We start from the raw sequence: 26,458 nt of genomic DNA, 5'->3' as shown, positions 1-26,458 counted from the left end.
AAAAAACATCAAGCAAGAGGCGAATACCTGGTCCCAGGAGTTCAAGCTGTACACTAGAGAAGGTTTCCTTCACTCTCGCCCTCCCTGCCGAAAATCACTGTGCTGTTAGTGGGAGCCATCTTGTACAGACCAGTCTTCCAGCCAGATAAACGGGACAGAAGATTCAGCTCTAAAGGGACTGTTCTTATTTCCACAACTATATTTTTTGTAGTGTGGCACCACTACAAGAGAGTAAACCCCTCTGAGTATTTTGATTCAGTATTTGATATAAGAAAGGGTATAATGAATTCCTTCTGGATAGTATCAGGTATGGGACGAGTAAAGCCTTTTAGTTTCAAAGAGCAGCTAAACCGACTCCACAGTTGTAAGTGAAAGTTTGGGCACCCCGGGCAAAATTACGTGTTGATTTTGAAGTTGAAGTGAAAAGAAGTTAACAACTACTGCAGTGAACAAACTTAAACTTGACATATTTCTGCAAATGTTAATGCAAAGTTACTATTTATTTTCTGAATTAACAGATTGAAAAAAAATAAAACAGTCAATGTGATCCAGCTGATCCGCTAGTGTTTTTTTTTTGTAAGGTCTCAGAACTTAATTGACTTGTTAGGCCTTAATCTAAGTCAGGTGATGACAATTCCAGAGCTTAATTAATTATATGACTTTAAACCTCTCAGGATGTTGTATTTACACTCAACAACCATGGGCTCCTTGAAGCAGCTGATTGAGGATCAGAAAATATAGATAATTGACTTTAAAAGCAGGGGAAGGCTATAAAAAGATAGATATATATATACGCACTTCCTGCTTGCAATTTCCACTGTCCAAAATGTCATTAACAAATAAAAATAAAGGGTAACCGTTGAAGTTAAGACCAGATGTGGAAGACCAAGAAGAATCTCAGACAGAACTGCTTGTAGACTGGTCAGGAATGCAAAGCAAAAACCCCCAGATCACTGCAAAGGACCTGCAGGAGGGCTTAGCTGGCACAGGAGTAGTGGTGCACCGGTCCACTTGCACAAACATGATCTGCATGGAAGAGTCATCAGATGGAAACCTTACCTGCTATCTCATCAACAGTCAATGTCTGAAGTATACAACACAACACTTAGATAAGCTAGAGGCATTTTGGAACCAAGTGCTGTGGTCTGATGAAGTAAAAATTGAACTCTCTGGCTACAATCACCAAAGGGGCATTTGAAGAAAAATACACCTTGCCAACTGTTAAGCATGGGGGTGGATCTTTTATGCCCTGGGGTGTGGCAGCCAGTGGCACAGGAAATATTGTGCAGGTAGAGGGACAAATGGATTCTACTATCAACAAATCCTGGAAGCTAATGTCCCACAGTCGGTGAAGAAACTGAAGCTGAAAAGAGGCTGGATATTCCAAAAGACAATGATCCAAAACATACCTCAAAATCAACCAGGAGTTACTTAAAGAAACGAAAGATTAAGGTTTTGGAATGGTCTTCACAGTCCCCAGGCTTGAATATTATTGAAAATCTGTGGGTAGATCTCAAACATGCAGTTCATGCAAGATGAATTAAGAATATTTCTGAACTAGAAGCGTTCTGCAAGGAAGAGTGGGAAGAAATTCCTAAAGCAAGAACAGAAAGACAGCCTGCTACAAGAAACGTTTGGAGGCTGTGATTTCTGCCAAAGGGGGTGTTACTAAGTACTGACTGATATGGTGTCCAAAGTTTTGCGCATGCCACATTTATAGTTTTATTTTTTTCCATCTGTTAAATTCACCAATAAAATTGTAACTGTGCATTAAAATGTCAGGTTTAAGTTTGTTTGCTGCTGAGGTTGTGTTAACTTCTTTTCAGAAAATCAACAAAACATGTGATTTGGCCAGGGATGCCCAAACTTTTGCAAACACCTGTCTAACCTCATGTAGCTCTTTACTGCTTATTGAGTTTGTGTCTTGTTAGGAAGGTGTTGGAATCGAAGACCGAGAAAACTGAGTGTCAAAATCTAGGTAGATACCCATAAATATTGAAAATAATAATCAGTGTGTCATTTGTTCTTTTCATTTTGCAAATTGACTTTGAAACCATGCTTTACATTCTGACTGATCTCATATATATATATAGACTGTTTTATTACTTAGAAATTCGCTTTTTAGACAAGCTAGTGCTAGGACCTGATTTCTCACTCAAAGTTAACCTTATTAATTCTCTTTTTTTCTATTACGATTAATAGTCAGAGCAGGAGCATTCTGGATACGTCTCAATCAATTAAAATACTACTCACTGTTGGTAATAAGTTGCAATAGTTGTCAGAAAAGAACTTACTGGTCATGGTTTTCTGTTTTTTTTTTTTACTATGCTAAGAAATAAAGTTGTGGGAAAACACCATTAAGAGAGACACAGAAATCCTCAGCAGACAGGCTTTATTTACATGCAAGTTCACAGTTTATTCAGCTGCATGTGTGCCGCCCATTATTCAAGCTCAGAAGTTTAGATGACTTCCAAGTGTATTTGTTCAAATCTCAAAATTACAGAAACTTGCGGAATTTACAGAAAGCAGCAATAATGGCCAAATAAGCTCAGTGAACACTCTTCATTTGTGTCAGAAATAGATCTGCTGGACTGCTGGTGGACGTGCCATCCGGCCACCCAGCCTGCTTTCGGACAGAACATCTGCAGACCTGTTGGTCGCTCTGGGGCTTGAATGAGAAAGGAGCTGCTTCATAACCTAGTAGAGAGTGGCGCTGTATGAACACACGCAGGTGTGTGTGTGTGTGTGTGTGTGTGTGTGTGTGTGTGTGTGTGTGTGTGTGTGTGTGTGTGTGTGTGTACAGGCAGATGCTAACCTTTTTGTATGCTTTTAGCATAACGGCTTTAGACACACAAAGTGCCGATCTAATGAAACTTGGGAAAAACATGCGAAGTTGTTGATTGAAGGTTTTAATCAAGAACTTGATGTCTAAAGATAAACAGGTCCTGTCAGTGCTGGCCAATTTGTTTCCATGGTAAAAGTATCCTAAAAGCTTTCCACATAGATTTACACTGAACATTTATATTTAAGCCAGCAAACAGTCCTAATGTCCTTAAATACATTAAAATACACTTCAAGAAGTCCTGAAATGACCTTATTTCCTTTCTGATGCTCTGAATGAATCATCCACAATTTCAAGGGCTGACACAAGCAGTGCATTAAAATTGTTGCTCCGCATTGCAGCAATCAGGAATGAGCTGCTCAGTTATGCTTTCAAACCTGTTGCCCTGGAGTCCTACAGTAAGAACATGGATGAGATCTTCTGCTCTGATCAATTAGCCACTGTTCACCAAATGAGCTGGGAGCGAAAGGGCAAATGACCTCATTCCGTTTATTACTTCCAGGTCACAGTGAATGAAAGTTTATAAACAATACTTAAAAGCTCATCTGAAAACTTGCAAAAACATTTATCCATATTAAAGGAGCTTATTTAAAACCACTCAGTAGTTCTTGTATAACATAATATTGTAGTTCTACATCAAGACAGACTGCTTTAAATACAACTTATACAACAGCCAACATAGAAACAGATAATACGCCAAAGTGCAGTACAAAATACTGGCTTGCCCTTGTCTTCTTTCTTCAGTGTAATAACATCGCTTCCAGTTACTCTTCTTCTATAACTCCCATTTCTTTTTGATCTCACAAAATCACCTTGAATCGCTTGATTTGCTTCTAATATCGTTCATCACACACTTTTCATTCCCTTCTAGTTCTCTTTGTTCTTGTTGCTTGTTCCCTCTATATAAAGCAGAAAGAATGAAAAGCTTGGAGCCACAATGCAACGCAAGTGCAGGATCGCCCAGTGCGCAGGAGGTCTAACATGCAGATGTTTGGGAACGCGCGTGCTGAATGTAGTCTTCTGGATCTTTCTGCCGCTTTGCCAGTGGGGGGCGATTTTCATGTGTTGCCATGCGGTGCGGATATTCATTCAGCTTGATGAGCGTCTGTGCTGTGCCCTCACTGGTGCGCTTGCTGCTCAAAGCACTGCTTTTACTGGACATGGTCTGTCCTCGGTAAAGCTGCGCTTTCTGCTCGCAAAAGCCGATCCTGCTCAGCAAGATGAACACGTCCCCCTGGAAGGCCTTGGTGAAAAAGGCGTAGAGGAAGGGGTTGGCGCAGGAGTTCAGTGGGTAGAAGAGCACCAGCAGGATCTTGGAGTTGGAGACCGTGATCAGCGGCTTGTTCAGCACTGCAGACATGGCGTAGAAAGAGATGGGAGCCATGCAGAGGAAATCAGTGAAGATGAGCACAGCCATCCTCTTGGCGATCTTTGTGTCCTTGTTTCCAGAGTGGTAGTGTGGGTTGCGGACTGTCCAGTAGATTTTAAAGTAGCAGACACAGATCACGAAGAAAGCAACGATGTTCATGACCAGGACAAGCATGATGTAGACTTCGGCAACAGTTGAGTGTGTGTCCATCGGCAGGCAGATGCTGACCTTTCTGTAGCTGCTGACCCCCACAATGGGAAGCAGAGCCAGGAGGAAGCAGAAAACCCAGCCAGTCAGCATGATGATGGAAGCGTGGCTGAGACGTACCTTCCTGTCCAGCCTCATGGCAAAGCTGATGGCGTGCCAGCGCTCCAGAGTGATCATGGTCAGGGTGTACACAGACAGCTCACTTGAAAAGACAGTGAAGAAGCCAGCGAGGTTGCACCCTGTGCCAGTCTGCCAGTCAATAGCGTAATTGTAGTACTCAGACCGGGTATGATGGTCTACAGATGCAATTAGCAACAGATAGATTCCCATGCAGAAATCTGCACAAGCCAGGTTGCACATGAGAAATCGCGGGACGGTCAGTTTGTAGCGGCTGGTTAGCAGAATCAGCAGCACAAACAAGTTCCCGACAATGGCCAGCAGGCTGACGAACCAGACTGTGATTCTCAAGGCGTTGTAGCCCATGATGTCCTCGCAGGGATTGAATTCGTCGGGCTCGGGAGTGCAGACAATTTCTTCGTCGTCTTCGCAGACCGTGTAATCATACTGGCTCTCGAAATCCTGGTAAGTGTCTTCTTGTGGATTTTTTAGGGTGTCCCCAAATCCAACATCTGTGTCGGGCTGCCCCTCGATAAAAACGTAGTTGTGGCGCTTGCTGTGGAATTCACTGGCCTCTGCGGTGTCTTGTGATGCAGCATGCTCCAGGTCTGTGTCCTCCTCAGCATAGCCCGGGCGCGAGGGCACTCTGAAAGCCCTTGCTGACCTTCTCTGTCGGAACTCAGCGAAATTGCTGAGGTTGCATATGAGGAGTTCTAGGTAACTGGGGGAAATGTTGAGCAGATAGGCTTAGTGTTCTGACCTGAAGCTACTGTTCTGTACTAAGTCTGTTCTCAAAAGTAATTCAAAACTTCCAGTTATACTTGTCTATAACATTTTTTGATAATTACAGGACATTAGAAATGTCTACATATATACTGATTCTATCAGTTCTGGGCAATTAGTTCCTATGGTAAAAGTATTCTAAAAACTTCCACAGAGATTTTATCCTGAACATTTATATCGAAGCCAGCAAACAGGTTTAACTATCCTTAAACTGAAGGAAATTAAATTAATGGGGGCATCAGAACACATCAAGCAGTTCTGAAAAATACTTTGTTGGGAATGAATCATCCATAATTTCAAGTTCCGATAAAAGCAACATGCAACATTTAAAAAAAAAAATGAAATCATGAAATGAATTTTTGTTGTTCTGCTCACCCTTTCCTTTTCTTCAGGTTCTTAAACCCACAGCAGTGGCTGGGGTAGGTGAGCTCAGCGCTCATTAGGTACAGAAACGTCTTAATTGGGGGCAGTTTCTTGAGAGTCCACGTGTTTCGTGCCAGCAGCTCCCTGAGGTTCTCCAGACCTTTTGTTGGTAGAGAGGTCACCCTTGTCTGAGAGACATCACTGGAGAATAAAAACAGACAAAGGTCTTACGACAGCACAACAGCTAGAGAGTTTTCCCCCTTAAAAGTTGAATAAAACATTGCTGGAATCCTTCCTGGGCAGTTGTAAAGCCTTTTACAGGTTTAAATGGCTTTAGAGATTTAAAGATGTTCTTTCCCTGCACCTTGAGTGGAAACACGACCTACTGTAGTTACTGCATCAGCTGTATCTGTTTGTAACTTGGTGGTTTGTGGTCAAATACATTTCTTGTTTCATAGGAATCAGAGTTATCATTCATGAAGGGGGTATAATCCTTTGTAAGAAACAGGTTTCAGAATATTTATTTGAAAAACTTCAGAATGTTTTTTTTTCCAAGTGTCTTGAGGAGTGTTTTAGTGAAAGGAAAGGAAATGCTGTTACACACAGTCATTACAAATAAGCTTGTGGCATTGACGCTTGCAGTGTTGCTGAGCACACACCTGCTCTCCTCAAGGGTGGCCAGGCCTGTTTCTGGGGAGCAAGTCTATCAGGTCTTATAGATAACCCCCAAGTCACCAGTTTCTAAAGACTTGGAACATGTAGGCTTTGAGCATTTTATTTGTTTAAGTCATTGAGACTTACAGGGTGTTGAGAGTTTCGCTTCAAATAACCACAATTGAACAAAACGCTTGTTCAGTTGGCCAAAGTAAACACTGGCCAGTTGTTTTTTACTTTAATGCTCTGTTTTAATTAAATTTAATATCCTGTCTAGAGTAACACACATGCCATGTTACTTTTTGTGAGGTTCACAGTCCAAAGTAAAATAACAGCGACATGTGCATTCTACTGTCTGAGACTTGAGCGTCTTCAGCTGCTTCCTGAATGTTAACTTCCAAACTGCCTTGAACAGAACACAGTCTCTGGTCACTTGACTACTTTCTTAGACATCACAAAGACTGCAGACATTTTTGGAACATTTATGAATTGCAAAAGCTTTACACAAAAGCTACAGTTTACCAGTTACTCCTATAAACGCCTGCAATAAACAGGTGTAATAACTTTTCTTTCTAAAATGACACCACCATGCCACCCTCAGTAGCTCTAATATAATTTGTAATGATTCTCATTATAAATATTAAAGTGTATACACAAATATAAATGGTTTTTAATTGCAAACTGGGCCAAAGAGTAAGTACTGTGCTGTAAACAATGGCCAGCAGATCAGTTACTAAGTCTTTTTCCGCCTGGGAAATTGTGCAATACATATTAAAACGCCTCAGCTGTGAGTGTCTGAACATATTTAGCCAACTGCATCATCACCAGGACTCCTTTCCAGCTTGTTCATGAAAGGGCTCGGTGACACTTGAGCGTGAAGTTGTTAAAGCAGTATGATTTAAACAGAGACGATCACAGAGTAGCTGTGAGGTACAGGGTTTCAGTATAAGTGCTTAACTGTTATTAGGGAAATGGAAATCATCTTGACGTTCTATGTACTGTACATCCAGCAGTACAGTGCAGCTCGAAGTGTGCATTCATTTAGTCAAATAATATCTAGTGAAGAACTGGGAGAGTCATTTTTGGAGGAACACGCAAAAACAATGGAGCTGGTACAGTAGGTGCCCAGCTGCCTCCGGCCATGTTCGCCTTTGGCAGGGTTTCAGTTTTGAAAACTCCTGTCCTGTTATCAGGGCACAAAGTGAGCACGTCAACCTGGCAGAAGGGAGAAATAATCGATTTTGGGAACGAATGCTCCTCCTCCCCTGCTGTTGAAACTGTTGTTTTTATGGAGGCCAATGTTCATAAGGGCATAGAAGATATAAAATGCATTATCACAGTAGTTTTTTCAATACTATGCTACGTTTTTAATGTAGAGAATTTTTTTGACGTTTGGAATGAAACAGAATGACTGGATTAATTGTTCCAATTTGTGAAAATAAAATATAAATGTAACGTAAATAGGGTTATCTAAAAAGTTTTTTAAATTTGCCATAAACTCCTCTTTGTTTTCTGTTTAACTCAGTGAGTTTTTAATCTATCCAGACTTTCCTTTTCATCTTAAAAAATTTTGGACACATTTTTAGGACAGTAGCTCTTAGTGTAGTTAAAAGAACTGTAATGCGTTGTACATAATGTAAACAACACAATGTATATATTATGTACAACATGCATAATATATAATGTATACATCAGTACTGTGTCTAAGCTGGACCATATAGATTTGCCAGTGAAAAGTTAGGATTATGTGCAAGGTGGTGTCCATGTCTCGAGCTTCTGCTACATACTGTATAAAGAAAGCAGAGGCAGTTTTTGCCATCTTGCTTTTCACAGGGGTCACTCTCCCTGCTGCCCAGTCTCAAACAGTGAGAGTGAGTGTGAGGCCGCGGAGCGAAGCAGGCGGAGGCAGGTGCTGTATACTCACAGAAGAGTGGGTCCACCGATAACCCCTGCAAATGCCTTCTCATTGATTCTGGCCAGGTGCCTGTTCCTGTGAAGATATCTGGAGAAAAACAGATTGCTTGTCAGAAGAGAAAAGTACGAGGGTCCAGTTTCAGGCACTCGGTGTCCTCCAAGGCACTGACAAAGCCCACTCGGACTTCCTCAGAATGAAGTGAACAAGGAAGTACACTAGTTCTGCACTAAGAACAGGAGGCACTTCTGTACACTAAAGGTTGTGGGGCAAATGGAACAAACTACCCAGCCATGTTGTCAAAGTCCATGCCCTGGCTTCTTTCAAGAAACAGATGCATGAAGTCCAGGGATCCATTAGCGACTATGAAACAAGCTGGAGGAGCTCATTTGTAACCTTTCTGATCTTCTTATATTACCAGGTATCAGAACAGCTTCACTTTCTAGAGCTCCTACTCCTGTTCATTAGTACATACAGTATACAGTATGTGATGAACTGAAATAACTCAGTCACCTGACAATCTGCAATTTGTGGAAAATTGTACAGGGCTTTGAGGTGTGTGCCATAAAAGCTGCTCTATAAATAAAGTTAGTTCTTTGATATCCCTTTTTTACCTTTTTTTTTCTTGTTTTGAAAAATAAATAATGCACTCATAGCATTCTGGCAGTGTCTCTTATTGTTGAAGACTGCATTACTAGTGATAAGGATGTAACATTGAAATTAAAAAAAGCATCAACTATACAATCCTAAAAACTTGCCAGCAGAAAAAATAGAACAGTCATTTAATCTATTTAAGTTTTTAAGACTATTCGGAATGACACAGTATTAATGTTATTTATATTAGTAGCTTTGTAATAAACAAAGCACTTCCAAATTATGCTGTTCCTTTAAAATACTTTAAAATCCCTAAATCTAATTGTAACAATGAACTAAGTTCAAGTATTTGTCATGGTTTTAGTGCACAGGGATCAGTTTTTGCACTGAGCTCTCCCCTTGCCAGCACAAACAGTGCTGTGGTAAAACTCACAAGGAAGACTACAGTATTGCTTAATTGTATCCCCATCTGAGGCTGCAGGGTCAGATAGGAGGGCAGACACACATTAATATTTCATATCCTGACAGGAAACGTTCAGATTAGACTTCAGCAAAGTGAGAGATGGAATAAAATAAGTAACACAGTTAGGCAAGTGTTTCATCCTCCCGTCGGGCAGCTGGTGAGGTACACCTCGTGCCAATCGGCCGTCAGCACATGGTGGGGCTCTTCATGACCACCACAGCCTAGAGCCGGAATCCCAGGGTGCTCTTTGTGAGAGAGCTCTGTAAATGTCCAGCTGATGCCATTTGCTCTACATGTACATTTTTGTCAGGGCAGGAGAGATTGAAGCCGAATGCTCCTCAGCCCGTGGAACACCACTGGATCTCCGTTTCCACAGCGCCTTCCCTGAGCAGCAGTAACGCAGGCAGACAAGACTTCTGCTTGAGTCTCCAGGTGCAAGGAACGGGAGGCTGTGATTCCCGCCCAAGTTGAAAGTCGCCACTTTACCTCTGCCCACTTGTGAGGGGACCTTGTTCGTCAAATTGGTTGACAAAGCAGAACAAAGACGTTCTGATATTTACCCTGTGAGTGCGTTTGAGCATCCATGCTCACTGGCGTGCACTCTAACTCCCCTGTCCCACCTGACAGGGCTATTAAAACACCCGTGTGTCTACAGGGTCTCTCCTCTCACACCCATCATTGCCACTTGTTCGCCTGCTTTGAGTCAGGACTTCTCACTCCTCCTCCGGGGCACTGGGTAGCTTTCTCCAGCACCGGTCTCCTGCTTCATCAGTGCCCACAGACGAAAGGGGCAGCCTGAATCATAAAGGGGCCCAACTTGTGGCTCAGCTAATGCAAGAGACTGCTTGAAGCTCAACAACTAAACTTGGACACAGGGTCACAAGTCGAAATGGAGGACTTAATACCTTTAGGATACAAAGTGGAAATCACTTCTACACACAAAGAGCTGCTAAGCATTGGAAGAAACTGCTCAGGGAAGCTGTTGAAGTCAATACTGTGAGATCCATTATGAAGCAACTGGATGATTATTTGGGATCAATTAGCTATTAGCAATCAAATAGCTCAGAGGTCTCTTCTTGTTTGCGATGTGCTGTGTTCTTACTGTGTTTAAAAAAGGCTCTGGCATTGTAGCATTTCAGTTAAACCCAACTCGTACTGTATCATTTCTAGTCAGGTATCCCCTCAAAATGTTTTAAACCTCGTACAGTTTAGGCACTGTCTTACACTGCATCCAGCCTTGTCCCATTGAAGGCGTCCTGTTGAACTTCGGTAAACCCATTGCTATAAAGCATCCTGGAAAACAATAATTAATACATTCGATGAACACCAGCTCATGCCTGATCCTGCGTTACACATTTCCTCTTCTCATTCATTGCAGTAATGTTAACATTAAGTCACACACTCAGCTTCCACGCAACTGAGAAAAACTGTTTATCGGAGACAAAGGAATTGTCAGCTGCCAAAGAAAAGGCAAAACATAATGTTTGGAGTTGGTAAAAAGTCACCCAAGCTGAGGACTTCTCCCAGAGTGGCCAGGGAATATGTATCGGAGCGGTCAAGAGAGGCGTATGCAAATGCTAGCAGGATAGAAGTGTACTTTTCCGAGGGCGCTGGTAACAAGCTCCGTCCTCGCAAGGAAGCCCGGCTGCTCGTGTGGGCTTGAGGTTCAGAGAGAGGTGAAAAACTGGACGGCAGTGTCACCCCCTAAGCCCCCAGGAGCAAGGTCACAGGACCCGCCCAGAGACTACTCACAGCGTCAGCAAGTCGTTGGACACTCCTTGAAAAGCGTTCGGAGGGATCGATTTTATGTAGGGATGGTCAGCAATTTCACTGCATGAGCAAAGAAAAGAGATTATTAACACCTGGAACAGAAGTGACAAACAAAGTGGACTTGGCTTGTGTTTGCATTTTTAGAGAACCAAACTCTCTGTCACAGGAAGGAGAAAGATAAATGTTTCTTCGTTGCTTAGTGCTGCATGCTCATCCACTGAGCTCCTGTATTGTGTTTCTGTGTATCAAATCACCGTATATTAGCTTTCACTACATGTTTTAAAAAAACATCACATCTGTTGTTAAACAGGCCTGTACTAATGCACAGAACAGATGGTTGAATAGGATCTGGTAAAATTATCTTACAGAATGAAGTTGAAATCAGAAGAATGAATCTTGCTGAAGTCAGGAAACACTCCCAGACCAGTGTTGAAAATCCCTCTGTAATGACAGACAGATTTACAAACAAGACATTGAATCTTTGCACTGCATGATTTATTGTTTTAATGTTACTTAGTTTAAGAATAAACTGCATTGAGCAATAAATTAATAATTGCTGAAACCAGATTTTTGTTTTATCTTAACATTTTAACATTTTTTTCATTTGGAGAATGGGAAAGTATTTGGAATTACTGTATAATGTGTACTAAGGGGTGGCACGGTGGCGCAGTGGCCAGCATTGGTGCCTCACAGCACTGGGGCTCTGGAGTTCAATTCCAGACCAGGGATGCCATCTGGGTGGAGTTTTCAGGTGGGTTTTCTCCAGGGGCTCTGGTTTCCTCCCACAGTCCAGAAACTTGCTGGAAAGCTCACTGGCTTCTGTGAAAATTGCTGCTGCTGTGAGCATGTGCCCTGAGATGGACTGATGCCCTGTCCAGGCTGTATCCTGCCTTGTGGCTTTTGCTTGGATGAATTTGCAATACAAGTTTGCTACAGTTTCAATTAAAAGAAGCTATCTTCTTAGTAGAATGTATTGGTTTGTTTTCAAAGGAACATGAAAATATTGCTTACAAGTATTTCAAATTTGGTAGGTCCTTAAAAGCTTCAGGATCGATGTATGACAGCCTCCTTGCATTGCGGATTTCTCTGAAAGACAAAAATAATAGAGCCTTCTTCTCTGTTTCTCTTGTTTGCCTATTAGAAAGGAGACCTTTCCCCAGTTGCCAAGTCGTTCAAATTGTTATTCACAAGTGGATACAGTTGGACAGGTCTAATATGGGATTGTACGCAGTAAGATTCTCCAATTTGACTGTCCAATTGGTTTGGGAAAACTAGTACTGGCTAATAATTTTTGATTGCCTGGCAAATCAGAAGTCCATCTGATCCTCTCAGGGCAAATATTTCATCCCCTGAAAACAAGGCTTCCCACGGGAATCAGTAGTAGCTCCTCCAATGAGTCAATTGTCAATAAACCCCTCCTGCATTTCAAACAGCAGATTAAGATGCTGGTTATTAATGCAGAATGGTAGTATTCCTTTTGCAGGAGTGGTGTTATTCAGGTGTACCTGAACACCCTTCAAAGTACATGGACTGCGTTTCTAATTGTACTGTTTATTACAGTTTTGAAAATGAATAGCAACACCCAACAATCAGATGCTTTGTGAAAATGTACTCAGTATTTAAGTATAATAAGTGGTGACTTAACCCATTTGATTAAAGGACCACAAGAAGAAGAGGCTCTATCCCCCGAAAAGAAACAAGTGAACCCAGAACCACCGCTGCAGAAGCGTGTAGGCACACAGTATGGAAGCATGGACGCTACGATAAGAAGAGCCGGACAGGCCTGGGGCCAAGGAGACAGCCCCAGGAGCAGCGGAGGCCAAGCAGGAGGAACCCGGGGCAGAAGAGCAAACAGAAGAAAGAGTAGAGATTCAATTCCATGAAGGAGGACGTGCGAGGCTCGAGTAGCGTGGAGAGGATGAAGATGAGAAGACAACAAAAGCCAGCAGGAAAAGCAGAAGGAACAGGAATAGAAGACAAATCATGTCTTCTAAAAAAACAGATGTATATATAAAGACTGAGAAGACGGAGCGGTGAAGAAGAAGCAGAAATGCAGGAATAAGGTGGAATGGATGGTCCTGGGGCTGTTGCTAGCCAAGGTGCCCTTCTGCAAGCTGGCAGCTTAATGTCATACCAGAAGACAGCAGCGTGCTTGCAATCTTTCAAAATGCAATGGTGCATTTCTTTTAAAAATATATCACTTATGTGAATAATACATGAAAATATGTTGGTTCTTATGAAAAGTAGCATGTTTTTTCTCTTTCATTCCGACTTCATTCTTTGTGGTTTGAAGCCTCCACATATAGAACGCATGCAATGACAATGGGAGAAGAGTTAAATGTAGCAAACGTTGGTAATGGCTGTGATTAAAACAGCTGGTTGAGATTAGCTTTGTCTGTCTTTATCCCTCCCAAACATCAATGAAAAGCTTTCATTAAAGATGTACGAAGATCCAGCTTCTTGTGTCACGGGTGTTATACTGTAAATCATAACTTATTTTTTAATACATGGCATTGATGAAACCTCTATAGTCACTGAGCCCCAGGTTACCGCCGGCATGTCAGCTCAATAACTCAGTTGCATCCAGTTCAAGTTTTTGTTTTTCAACTGAAAATAGTTGTCCAAAGAGAGTACTGATTTTGGCAAACAAGGCAGAAATCACAAATTCTAGTCCTCAAGGCATCCAGATATTTGGAGCCATGATAAAACTGGATCAAAGCCTAGTAATTAATTTCATGTTAACATGTCTAAATTCTCAAGAGAATACTGTGATCTCAGCAGCGGTTACAAACTGCACCACCAATCGCACAGTTCACCTCTGACAATATTCCTACTGTCCCACAGTAACACAACCACACACCTCATCTGAGACTCCCCTGTAAGTGTTGTGTTTCCGTAACTCCAGGTCTCAACCACAGGCAGCTGGCAGGAAGAATAATAATCATTTCTGTCTAACCCTTACAAGCCAATTGAGAAAAGTAGCATTGTTTGTGGTGAGGCATGAATTAAGCCTTTTCTATCGATGCTGAAAGGGACTTCATTCCCACAGGAAGGGCTAGTTTAATGAGTTTAATGATACTCTTGAAATTAACAGAACGACCACAGGCTGGCTTATCCAGTTTTATTATTATTTCTATGCTGAACCACAACTGCATTTCATGCAATAAAGTTAGGATATTTAAATCTCTATGTGAAATGAATAAACTGTTATACTTCTAATTTTCTAATGCAGCTTGTGATCCTAAAACAATACAGAGAGTACAATGCTTGTGACAATGTTCACAGCCATTTTGAACAAAGCCTTGATTAAAAGCTTAAGAGTTGGTTCCAGACTTGTCTTTAGTATGGCTTTCTGTAGACTATACAAAGAGTGAAAATGATTTAGAACCAAAATCTCTGGGCAAATCTTTAGATGTAGATATGATTCTAACACGCCGCATGAACAATGACTGAATATCCCCATTGTCACTACTTTAATTAGACATTTCCAAAACATTAGTGCTTGAATAATGTACTTATATTTGTAGTTTAAAAACCTGAACATTTGAATTATTAAGGAAGAAATATTTAATGGAAGACCAAGGTTTCTTTCCATCAATAAAGAATAGTAATATGGTATGCAAAAGTGAATAACATGTTTTGTACTTTTTTTTAAGCTTTGAACTACTCACATGTGAGTTATTTTCATTAGGCTAAAAAATGCATGTTTCTCCAGCCTGCTCAGGGTCACATCCACAGATATAGATCTGCAACAAAAAGAAATATTTATATAAATACAGAATTATATAAATACAGAGCAGCCTGAGCTCTGATCTAGTCTGGTCTCAGAAGATGAGCATGGCCGGGCCTGGACAGTACTGGAATAGGACACCTCTAAGGAAGGCCAGGCTGTTGGAGGACCTGTAGGTGGTGCTCTTTTTTAACCAATGCCCCAGTGTTGTAACTGGAGATACTGTACTGTAGTTATTCTTTGAATAATAGATGTTAAAGATCCTAACCACTTGGCCATTCAATAAGACAGAAGCATGCCAGGGGATTGTCTTTAACAGTGGAGTAAAGATGCCTTCAGTAGGATAATGAATGAGAACTCCTGGATTAGAATCTTTAATGAATGTGTTATTACCGTGCATTCAGTGTGACAGTAACATCCTTCTCAAGGATCTTAATCCTGCTTAAAGGCAGCAATGCTGTATTTAACAATCAAGGACGGAGGGCACATGAATAAATGGATGAGGGCAGAATCTCGCCATGTACTGTATTCCGAACAGGGCTTGCTGGGGTCTGGCACAGGCTAAACAGCCACTGGGTTGACAATGATACCCTGGCTGCTTTTCAAGAAAGCATGAGATCCTCTAATCAGGACAGGAAGCACTACTTTACATAAAGGGTTGCGGAGGTTTGGGACAAGCTCCCCAGCCATGATCTTAAAGCCGATACTCTGGGTGCTTTGACAGCACAACTGAATGAGATTCTTGGACCCGAAACCTCAAATGGTCAAGATGTATCGGATGCCCCTCTCTCATCTGTAGTTCTTACATTCATCTGTTTTGATTTACAGTATGAGACTGCAGTTGTTTACAATCCAAAGTGTCTCTATACGGACATCTTAGTGCATCAATAGACACTGCACCGGAGATCGTCAGAAGCATCTGTATGAGATTCCTTTATTTTGCGATTCTGGAGAGCTCAAGCCTTAAGATCATTCGTCTCTCCTGAATATGAATGTTCCAGTTCATTGTTGCCGTGTAACAGTACAGTGTTTCAAGTCATTCCTCAGGAAATGGAGCAGAAAAAGAACACTTCATTTTTAAAATCAGCTTTTTCAATTATTTTGATTTTTTTTTATTTTACATCCTCACAATTCTAAACCACTAACTGTGAATCATCTTCACACAGAGCTTGTAATCCTCACTGTATTCCAGGAGAATGGGCCTCACCTGTCAGGGGCTCAGCCTGCTGTGAGCGGGTCTCCTGGGAACCCCAGGAATGCAATATATCTCAATCTCATCCGACAGATTGTTCAATCACAATAATACAACAGCACACATCACTGCTGAGGCCACAGCTCGTCAAGCTGGGACAAGCTGGCATGTTATTTAACATCCTTACAGAAAAATATTTTCACCACCTCTGTGGCTGATGGTTAACACTCTTCAGAAACGCATGTGTTAATACACCGAAAGACAGACCATAGTGACCAAATAACTGCTGTCCGAGCACTTACTGAGATGACCTTCTATGATTTATGCATCATTAAAAAGCCATTTACTTGCACCATGTCAGAGAGCTGTGTAGAGGGGGGGTCTTACTTGGTAACAGTCAGGAGCCACACAGCAGCTTGGATGGAGGAATATCATAGCGTGTATATTTTATTACAACCTCACACTTATCTCTTGTTTTACTATTACGAATGATCCAATGCTTCTGCCTGTCTTGCCTCCTCTCAAGCTAAATTTTTAAGGAAATTTTAAAATTTCTGTTTCTGTTCTCTGTCGGCTAATTTTCTTTCACCTTCCTTCTTACCGTTCAAACCCATTCGACAAGAAATAATTCTAATTCCTCATTCATTAAAAACATTATTCATCACACTCACTAGCACTCCTTGAAACATGAGAAGTAAAAATGAACGACTTGGAGGGATTTTAAATATTTTGGGCTTCAAAATATATACCTCTCTAATGCTATATTTATCTTTCTGCAGTAAGATTACAAATTCTGGATATGGAAATCATTTACAAGCAGTACACATATCATATAGCTCAAAAGTACAGCTTTGCAATTTAAACATGCAATACATATTTAAAGTTAAAAAAACAGTTTATTTTAAAAAGTTTTAAACAGGGACAAAACAAAACTTTTCCTGTAGAAAAATACTTACATTCTAGAAATGTTTACCAGGTTTGCAAAAGCATTGCTCGGAACCTTGAGCAGTCGGGTTTCCAGCAACCACCTGCGTAAAAACAATCGACAGCTGTTGTGTGTAGAGGTGTATAGTTCTCACTTTTTATTTCCAGTGCAATAACGCCACATTTTGCGATGTTAAAATTGAACACAGGGTGATACAGAATTCTGCACATGGACACCATGAATGTGAGAGAAGGCTCCCTCTGATATGTGCACATGTCTCCGGCCGGGAGCAATCTGATCCCGGGCATATCAAGAACAGCCTTTTCTCTCTTTACGACATGTGACATGTATAATCTCATGTCTGGAAATCCTAAGCGCTGCAGTGAAATATCATTAGCAGTTTAGACTGAAGTACACTACTACCAGCAGCCATATCACCCTGCAACTCACAACTGGCAGCCCACTGAAGCTAAGCAGGTGTGAGCCTGGTCAGTACCTGGATGGGAGACCAGCAGAAGGTTGCTGCTGGAAGAGGTGTTAGTGGGGCCAGCAGGGGGCACTCACCCTTCGGTCCATGTGGGTCCTAATGCCCCAGTATAGTGACGGGGACACTATACTGTAAACAGGTGCCGTCCTTCGGATGAGATGTAAAACTGAGGTCCTGACTCTCTGTGGTCATTAAAAATCCAAGGGCGTTTCTCGAAAAGAGTAGGGGTGTAACCCCAGCATCCTGGCCAAATTTCCCATTGGTTCTTACCAATCATGGCCTCCTAATAATCCCCATCTCTGAACTGGCTTCATCACTCTGCTCTCCTCCCCACTGAGACCTGGTGTGTGGGGAGCAGACAGGCGCACTATGGCTGCTGTTGCATCATCCAGGTGGGGCTGCACAGTGGTGGGGGTGGAAGGGAACCCCATTACCTGTAAAAGCGCTTTGAGTGGAGTGTCCAGAAAAGTGCTATATAAGTGTAAGCAATTATTATTACTACAATAGTACAGATCTAGAACACGATTGGCCTGAAAACAGAATAATGCAAATCTGAAGACGGAATGTGTCCTTCAGTCAGTCACTTTTGCAGCCTGTCTGCCAGTGCCTACGAAACTGCAGGTATAAGATATCAGATCTCATTGAGTGGTCTGAGATGTGATTAAGTATTTTTCACATTAACTCAATTGTATGTTCAATTTCGATTTTCAGAAAAAATCTAAAGAATATTAATGGTACCACATAAAGTAATGAACAGATGTGCACACCTGTTAAGGCGGATGTAGCACCTAAACAAACTGTATAAATTCAACATTAATATAAAAATAACAAATATAGTTTTAAATAGATGCTGAAATAGATAAAACTTTAACTATTCCTTGAAGACTAATCGTAATTGTATAGAGAGGTATTCCGTGTAAGAATTTGAACTGGAATATTAATTTACAGATATGAATTTGAGATTCTGGGTATGCTGGTTGTATTCTCACACAGATCTTCCAAATAATTACTCATGAATTTTATCACTTTGTTACTACTGTACTGGATTTTAAAATACAACTTTGCAAATATACTGTAAGCTAGGGGATCTCACTACAGCGTTTTTCTTGAACAGTGAGTCAATCCAGGACTGGGAACTGGAATGAAAGGTTGGATTTTCCCGAGAAAAATCCCGAGAGAAACCAAAAATGAGGTGTACCTTGACAAATTAAAATAAACAGCCCATGATTAAACAGTACCACTACTGTACACACATCACAGGCATGTCTCTTCGTTTGAAATAAAAACATACTGCATTTCAGCCTGTATATAGTGGGGATCACCGCTGTTTTAACAGAATGAAATGCTCGGTGATCATACATGAAGGTAACCAAAGAATGTGGACAAAAAGAAACATTTGTAAAACAAAACACAGAGAATAGTAGGCAAGGCAATAATCTATGCTTTTTCTTGGGTTTAGGAATCTCAGTCTTATAACTTCTTTATAATACAAGCAAACTGGCCTGCCAGTTCATTAAGGTATATTATATATACTGTAGGTATATTCAACTCATTGGAGAGCTGCTGTCTTATGGTCTTTGTATTAGTGTAATATTAGTCTGAAATGTATTTCTATCAAATATTAAATCCAAAGGGTAAGTACAGTACAAGTACATCTTTTTATGACGATGTGTCTTGATAAATATTTTTCATCTCACTGGTTTTTATTCTGATTACACTATCGTGTGCATGATACCATGTCTCAGTAATCCAGCGATTAATAGCACTGCATAAGATTTTTTAATACTTTTAATTTCGAAAAAGCAATTAGGATTCCGATAGTTAAACAGGTTTTCACAATGACAAACACGTGACTGAGATTTGCTGATCAGTGAGCACATGTTGCTACGCTACCACGCTGGCTGATTCCACAAGAGCTCAAGTCAGACTGGGTGACTGAGCTCTCGAGGTAGGAGGTCAGGCTGAAGGAGAGCTCTCTGGAAGAGAAGGTTTAAAGTGCTTGGTGAACAGAAAACCCCTGGAGATGTCTGGGTCACACATACATGAGAAGGACTTGGGTTCAAAGATGCTGCCGTTATGAAATTATTTATCTGGCGCTTTTATCCAAAAGGACTTGCATTTGTACAACTGGGTATTTTACTGAAGCAATCTGAGGGAACTGGCTTGAGGTTAAGAATCCAGAGTCCCAGCCACAAGGTCAAACACACTGCTTGATTGCGTTTATATTATAAAGGTTTTGGTCTACAAAATGTATGTTTAAGGATTATATGTTGTCAATCAATTCATGCAAAAACACCAAACATTTTTTGCATGAATTGAAGAAAAAAGATATGCGCATTATCCAAGAAAGTTTAAGCACAGTGATTTACTACAGCTTAAAATAATAATTGTAATCGTTTACTGTAACGCTCTTCTTTATCGGATACAGTGTTAGGCAGGATTAACTTGGCGAAAAACAGGATGGACATACTATCACGTTGTTAACATGACAACTACTGTATCATATAATCAGGTGGGGAGCTGCGTCACCATGCATAGACTGTAAAGGAACCCAAAGAAGGCTCTACAGCCGAAACATTGTGTTTTCTTTCTTCTCTTTTCAGCATGGAATAAACCTATTACTTGTTCCTTATCATATAATCATATTTTTTTTAGATCTTCACTATTTCAGAAGATTGATTCCCAATCCAATACAGAGGTTGGCAGGTCTTTATTTAATGATAGGGAAAATAATGGAATGGGAACAAGTAACAAATCCTTTGTTACGTTTTTTTTATAATTTACAAAATAAAACTTGGATTCTTTATTTTTATTTAAAAACGTTGAACAAAAATTATGCTCTAGTTTGAAATAACACAATTTTCACATTTATTCTGGGCTTATTTATTTCTGTATTTGTGTTTTTTTCTGTACTTTTTGGTGGACAAATATTTTTAAATTGTTCTGGTCTTAGGTTTTTGGGGCACAGTTGTGTTAAAACATTTCTGTAATGGATCTCATTCCTGAACTTAAGTTTTAAATGAGGAAATAATTTTAAAAAGTACCTTTACTAAAAACAAAGCAGCTGATTTACCGAGATAAAATTCACAGTATAAATTTGCATTTTCAACAAAAAACGAATTTTTAGTTAAGCCACCACTGTGACGATTTGCAATCCACTCTTTTTTATTTTTTGTTTGCTCTCATCTATCACCACCTGCGATGGTTTTTGTTTCTCCGATTCCACACTTTTAATCGACAGACTCTCGTGAGCCAAAGCGCTGCAAGACCCTTCTCTTGACAGCTTCGCCTCCAGGTGCTCTGGGTGGTTGTTTTTGACCTCCCTGGCTTTAAACCTAAACACCCCTTGCATGCGAAAGGCCAGTTTGCAGTTATTTGGGGGCTATACATTCACAAAGTTGGGCATTACATCTGTGTCCCTTTAAAGAGGGGGAGGCAGGTCAAACAAGCACACATAGTAAGTCGTGGCCGTGGAAGATAAGAAGACTGTAGCAGTTCCAGACATGGTAGTAGATAGTGCCACGAACGGCGTGATTTAAAAAAAGCTTATCATGGAAATACAAGTCTGATTATGTTTTTTAACACCAAGCGTTGGCAAGACTGTCTTATTCTTGAGAGAAAAGGAGCTTCGAGGCTGCAGAAGTGGCAGCTCAGAGGTGCCTGAACTGATGCAGCTGTGCCTGTGTGGAGGTGCTGTCTTTCCCCCAGGACAAGATGAAGCGACACACTGCTACGAGTGGCACACGTTGAAAAAACAGTATTAAAGTGCCTTTTTTTTTTAAATCACGCTTTTATGCTTGAGTCACATTTTCTCCATGTCTCTTTCATAAGGCTCTTGTAAGAGCTTTCCCTTCATCACGAGAAACGCCTCCTCTGTCTCTTCATCTGGTCTCTTTCTAAAAAGTATTTTTTCATTAGACAAACCTATCACTTACGTTCCCGAGTTCCCGAGTTTATGGATTGGTTTTTTATTCAGCCTTTTGAAAAGGAGGAAAAGGATGTCTTATTAGTAGCCGAGTTTACTCCCGGAGCGCAGCGGGGCCTGGCACTAATAAACAACTATTGGAGACTTCATTAGAAACAGGAAGACTAATTACAGTATAATTAGGACAGTTGTTGGCTATTTCCCACTCTCTTACAGTTAATTGAATTAAACGTCAAATGAAAAGTTTTAAAAGATAAAAAAAAGAAAACAACATATTATCAGATCATTGGTTTAACAGGATCTATCATCAGGCATTACGTCTGGATGTGTGATTTCTGTACATGTCTTCGAAACCTTAACATCTAGCAGTCGGAAACACTTCGGACAGATTCTGCCATTCCAGGAAACAGATTGTGACATTTGCAACGCACTGGATGAGAAAGTGTGTCACGGTGTCTTTTATCCATCATAATGTTTTGAAAACCTTAGACTGATCCCAATTTATATACGAGTTTATAGAAGGAGTGTGCGCAGGCTGTTGAATTTCATGAATTCAGATCATCTGTAGTGCATCTAATCTGGGATTTTGAACTGGGGCAACGATTTGGAAAATTTCATCTGATAGGTTGGCCAGGCTTCCCTCAGTCGCGCTGAACGAGGGGAGGAGGAATGTGTGCTGTTGTGTAACAGCCCGGGAAGACATTCGGTTCAGCGAGCGTCAATAACGCGACATAGCTGGGGCGTCTGCTCTCGTATTGAAGGGTCCCGAAGAACGGCAGGGGGGCAGCAGGCAGGCTAGCTAACATCGCGTTTGTGTTTGGTTTGCGTTTCTTTCCTGGCCATTGCCCCTTGTTCCGCCGGGTTCTGTTTTGCGGCCGTTGTCTGGCGGGACAACTCGACACCCCCGCACACGCAGATCGCCGAGGCTTGTGGAGGATGGCGGCGGGGGACACAGCTGCCTCTCCTCCACTGGTCTCTGACTGGGGCCACATGCTCAGAGCTGCCGCCTGGCTCAGCCAACTGGAAGCCCAAAAACACACTTGAAAACGGGAATGCTCTTTTGCACATTACATTGCACATAAGAGCTGTTTTTTTGTTTGTTTGATATTTGGTGTATTGTATTTATTGTCAATGTAAGGGAGCATTGGTTCTGTAGCTTCTACCGGTATAATGTTTCTACTCATGTATTAATTAAATTAACTACCTGTCTGTTGAAAATAAATTACTCCTAATAGTGTGTCCCCGCTGATAGTCTGGTGTGGTCGCTGGAATTTGATCCCTGAATGCGATGCAGTCAGCTTTCTGGATGAGTTGCTGTATCACCGCTGCTTTCAGATGGAGCGTAGAGGCTCCTGTGACCCCAGTGAAGTTTTGAACAAATTACACTTTATTCTGCAACAATTCTCTTTTTGCAGCTGTTTAAATTTTCATCTGTTTACTTTTAAAAGACAGAAAGAAGTTTCTTTTTGTATCAATTCTCACTCTATGACGTCTTCAATGGAAGTAATCTGGTAAGAAAAAAAAATCAATACCCGTCGTCAGGATTTCTGATCGAATTCCTTCCCGATTGTTTTTCGTCCACATATAAGCAGTCATTGCCTAGACTCCTAACGCCCTGCAGTGTCTTACGAGAAGCACGTTTCAGGTCTACGGCGTGTAATTAGTAGTAAGCAGTCACCGTGAATTCATATGAATTATTTCCTGCTTCTTTCGCAACATTAAGTAGAGTGAAAGTATCTAAAGATACTCCAGCTTTTGTACAATAAAAATCGATGTACTGTATATAGATAGTAGATATCATGCAATAGCAACTGGTCGATGTTAGCTTTTGCACTGAGGAATTCTAATAAAGGCAAAACAGCTGCTCACCTGGATTTTAAATATTCCCATAATCCATCATTTATAACAGGACGATCCTGCATAGAGACAATGGCATGTGGGAAGTTGGGCAAAATGCTCTCTAATCCAAACAGCTGGTTTGTGTGCACGCCAGTGGTGCTCCTGCCACCTCCAGGTTCTCTGCCTGCGCCAGCACCTCGACTCATCACTTCAATGACACCGCTACGTTCAGGCTGCAGCAAGTATTAAACAAGGACTGGCGAGTGCATGTAGCACTGCATCTCCTGTAGCCGGATATACTGGATTTGTTGTGGGTGAGGTTTGTCTGGTTTGGTTGTATTCTGCCCTAAAACCAAGTTCCCCCAGGGGATAATAAAACTAATTATTATGACAATTTTCCTTCTTAAAGTTGGAAAGGAAGGCTGTCTTTCCATTTTTGAAAATGTTAGAAAACACAAAAAAGACACAAGACGAAGTCAATTGAATTGAAATAAACTGTCCAGAAGCATTTATTTTACTCTCTTCCCAACCCAGAGTGCACAGTCAGCTCACCCTCCTAAGCGTGTCTGGTCAAGAGTCCCACTTCAGAATCCTTCGATATTGGCTGAGTGCTCAGCAGAGGGCACAAAGACCAATAAAATAATTCACAGCTTAATCGCCTTCGCACGAAAAGAAGGCAGGTATAAAAACTAATGATGGTGTTGTCTAATGTGTCTAACCTGGTCTCATTGTTGCAAACCTTCAGGAACAATGAGAGGAGAGCCTTCACCTTGCTTTTCCAGCAGTACTTTGCCTTTATGACCAGTGAAGAGTGGCGAGTGGTTTGGGCTCTGGACTGACTAGAAGGCCATGGGTTCAGACGCTGGGCAGAGAGAAAGGCACCACACACACTGTTCCAGAAAAACTAGCGATAGAAACAGGCACTGAGTCTTGTATGTGAAACACAAGGCATCTGTGAAGTCATTCATTTGCTTTGAATTAAAAATTAAAAACAGTAATACTAGAAAATATTTTGGTAATAAATGCTACTGATTTTGTTTTCTCTGCCTTAATACGCGTCATTTTTCAGATCAACAGTGACAACAGCAGACGGGAGCTCTGGAGGCAGAAACAAAGAGAGACAGGAGCTCTTGAATCCTTCGATGCTTCCTGAAACTCTCTCTCGCTTGATGTTGATTTGATGTGTTCGGGCAGAGATGGGAACACACCAAGCACTGTGGAGGTCCCAGTTTAAGGACACGTGTGGTGGGATGCGTTTCCCTTTGCAAGACACTGACTCACTAGCTTAAGGGCAGAGGACGCTCATTTACTGGACATGGAGCACAAATGTCAAAATGGCCATACGAAAACAATCACGCGTCTCTCGTGCTTGATACAAAGGGGTTTGCGCGTCAAGTCACAGGAGCATAAAAAAAAAGACTAAAAAAAGCCCAAGTTCGCAGGTGCGGTAAACCTGTGATGTACAGTACTTCTTCCATCGCTTTTTTATGAACAGCGCGACTATCCTTCAGTCAAGCATCTGAGAGACCGCCGACAAATTAGTTGACATCAGGCGGTTTCTAACTGGAGCGCTGCCGAACTGGCCCAACTTTCTGTCATAAGAACAAGTTTAGAAGGACTTGGAAAAATAAATTTAGATCAATTAGGCTGGGGCGGGGAGGTTGTTAAATTGCGTAATTTACAGCTCATTTGGGACTACAATTTGAGTACCCTTCACCCCTCAAGCACCTGAGCCTCTTAACTGAACAGTACTTCTTGATCAAATACAGTTTCCCCCCCCAATCTTTAGTAACACGCAACCTGAAGATGAATTGGACTGGGGCCTTTCACGACTCGGGTTGGGGACGCCGTCTCACCTGACCGATTGCGTGCAGGTAAAGTCATTCACAGGCGCACGCCAAACGCACACGAATTCCTTTAAATCTAACTGTCTGAATTATTTAAAAACTTAATTGACGCAAAAACTGAAAGCTTTTTTCACAATGCAGTATAAGAACTGAAAACTACAATAAATTAATATTTAAAAGCCCAAATATACAACATCTAAAAACTTTTCAGCCACTTGTGTTTGTACACTGATTTCTCGACGCAGGCAGTAATCTGAAGTAAAGTATAGCTCATATGTGGTTAAAAACTACATTTTCTCAGGCGGAATCCACTCACCTGTTGCACATTATAGGAGCATCCTCGCAACCATAAGACATCCACACTGAGGGGTAAAATTCACATGCATCTTTTAAAAAAATACTTACAGTGTCTCGGTGTTTGTAGGAAATCTAGGTATTCCGTCTAAATCAAAGCAGGTGATTGTGTGAGCCTCCCATTCTGAGCAGTCACAGATCGCAGGGCATGATTCCTGGCCACCCCGAGTCACCGCTGGTAATGCCATCAGAATAAAAACGACTAAAGGCGCCAGTGGCATTACTGCTGACGCTGCGGACTGCTTCTTTTTAAATCGTGTCAGCCAGCTTTGATACTTTTCTAATGAGCAACGTCCCTCCGAGTAAGATGGACAGATTGCCTGCCGCCGGAAAAGCGCCCCAGTTACTGCAGTTTGTATTGAGTTACAGTAAGTCTGTGTAGTCTGATACCTACACCTGTCCTTCGGCAGATTCACGTTGGAGGTACTTCATTAAATTATTTTACTCTTAGATGTGTTTCGAGCTGCCCTGCTCTTATTGGCCGCCGAGTTCCCATCAGTGCCCAGAAGGACAGTGCAGTGCACATGTGTAGCGGGTCCGGCGCGGTGAGGCGTTTCGTCTGCGGAGTGCACGGTGGAGTCAGGCCACAGCGGCGCCCTCTGGCGTTGGTGACACACAGTTAAACGCGGCGACCGCTCTGTCTGCGCAGGGTATCCACCTGCCCCCGTTATACCCAGTCGGTTTGAGACAGCACACGGGTTTTAAAAAATGACCTCAGCCTGAACCCGGTGAACATAAAATCTGAGTGCTACAGCTTTACTTCACTGCTGATCAGTTACCACACGGGCCCTCACGCATGTACTATAATCTTCTATTAATTTGCAATCGTTCATCTTCGTGCAAATCCATCATTTCTAGTGATCCATGTAAGGTGCCGTTAACATTGTTTCTGAACTATTTTGCTACTTCCTAAATTACTATTAATAGTTACGATGACTACAAATAAGTTATCAGCGGTCCCCAATGTCCTTACAGATGCATAATAAAGATTAATTTTATACAGGGCTTGATATAGCCCATCATCTCAAAGCGCTGTGCCACTGAACATAAATGAAGAATTATTGTCTTAGCAGGACGGACCCTCG

At 41.5% G+C, this 26,458-nt stretch overlaps 1 protein-coding gene across 1 annotated transcript; it reads right to left on the bottom strand.

Annotated features, from left to right (window-relative positions):
- Positions 1–2,947: 2,947 nt before the first annotated feature.
- tshr (thyroid stimulating hormone receptor) lies at positions 2,948–25,902 on the bottom strand. Its single transcript, XM_006632269.3, has 10 exons — positions 25,425–25,902; positions 16,953–17,024; positions 14,746–14,820; positions 12,086–12,160; positions 11,441–11,515; positions 11,057–11,134; positions 10,529–10,597; positions 8,260–8,337; positions 5,694–5,882; positions 2,948–5,256 (listed from the first exon to the last, which is right to left on the bottom strand). The coding sequence occupies exons 1-10, from the start codon at positions 25,592–25,594 to the stop codon at positions 3,819–3,821; spliced, it is 2,319 nt and encodes a 772-aa protein (XP_006632332.2). The 5' UTR covers positions 25,595–25,902; the 3' UTR covers positions 2,948–3,818.
- Between the last annotated feature and the right edge of the window lie 556 nt (positions 25,903–26,458).

Source organism: Lepisosteus oculatus, chromosome 8, assembly GCF_040954835.1.
Source record: "Lepisosteus oculatus isolate fLepOcu1 chromosome 8, fLepOcu1.hap2, whole genome shotgun sequence".
Taxonomy (NCBI): domain Eukaryota; kingdom Metazoa; phylum Chordata; class Actinopteri; order Semionotiformes; family Lepisosteidae; genus Lepisosteus; species Lepisosteus oculatus.
Note: the sequence above shows the minus strand (reverse complement) of the source record. Positions and strands in the feature narration are given on the sequence as shown.

What these genes read in the sequence shown, in the direction of transcription:
- tshr (XM_006632269.3), bottom strand. Translation starts at nt 25,594, where the DNA reads ATGCCACTGGCGCCTTTAGTCGTTTTTATTCTGATGGCATTACCAGCG. An exon ending in CTAATGAAAATAACTCACAT is followed by an intron (nt 12,161 to 14,745) that starts GTGAGTAGTTCA and finishes TTTGTCTTTCAG; the next exon opens with AGAAATCCGCAATGCAAGGA. An exon ending in ATCGGTGGACCCACTCTTCT is followed by an intron (nt 5,883 to 8,259) that starts GTGAGTATACAG and finishes TTTATTCTCCAG; the next exon opens with TGATGTCTCTCAGACAAGGG.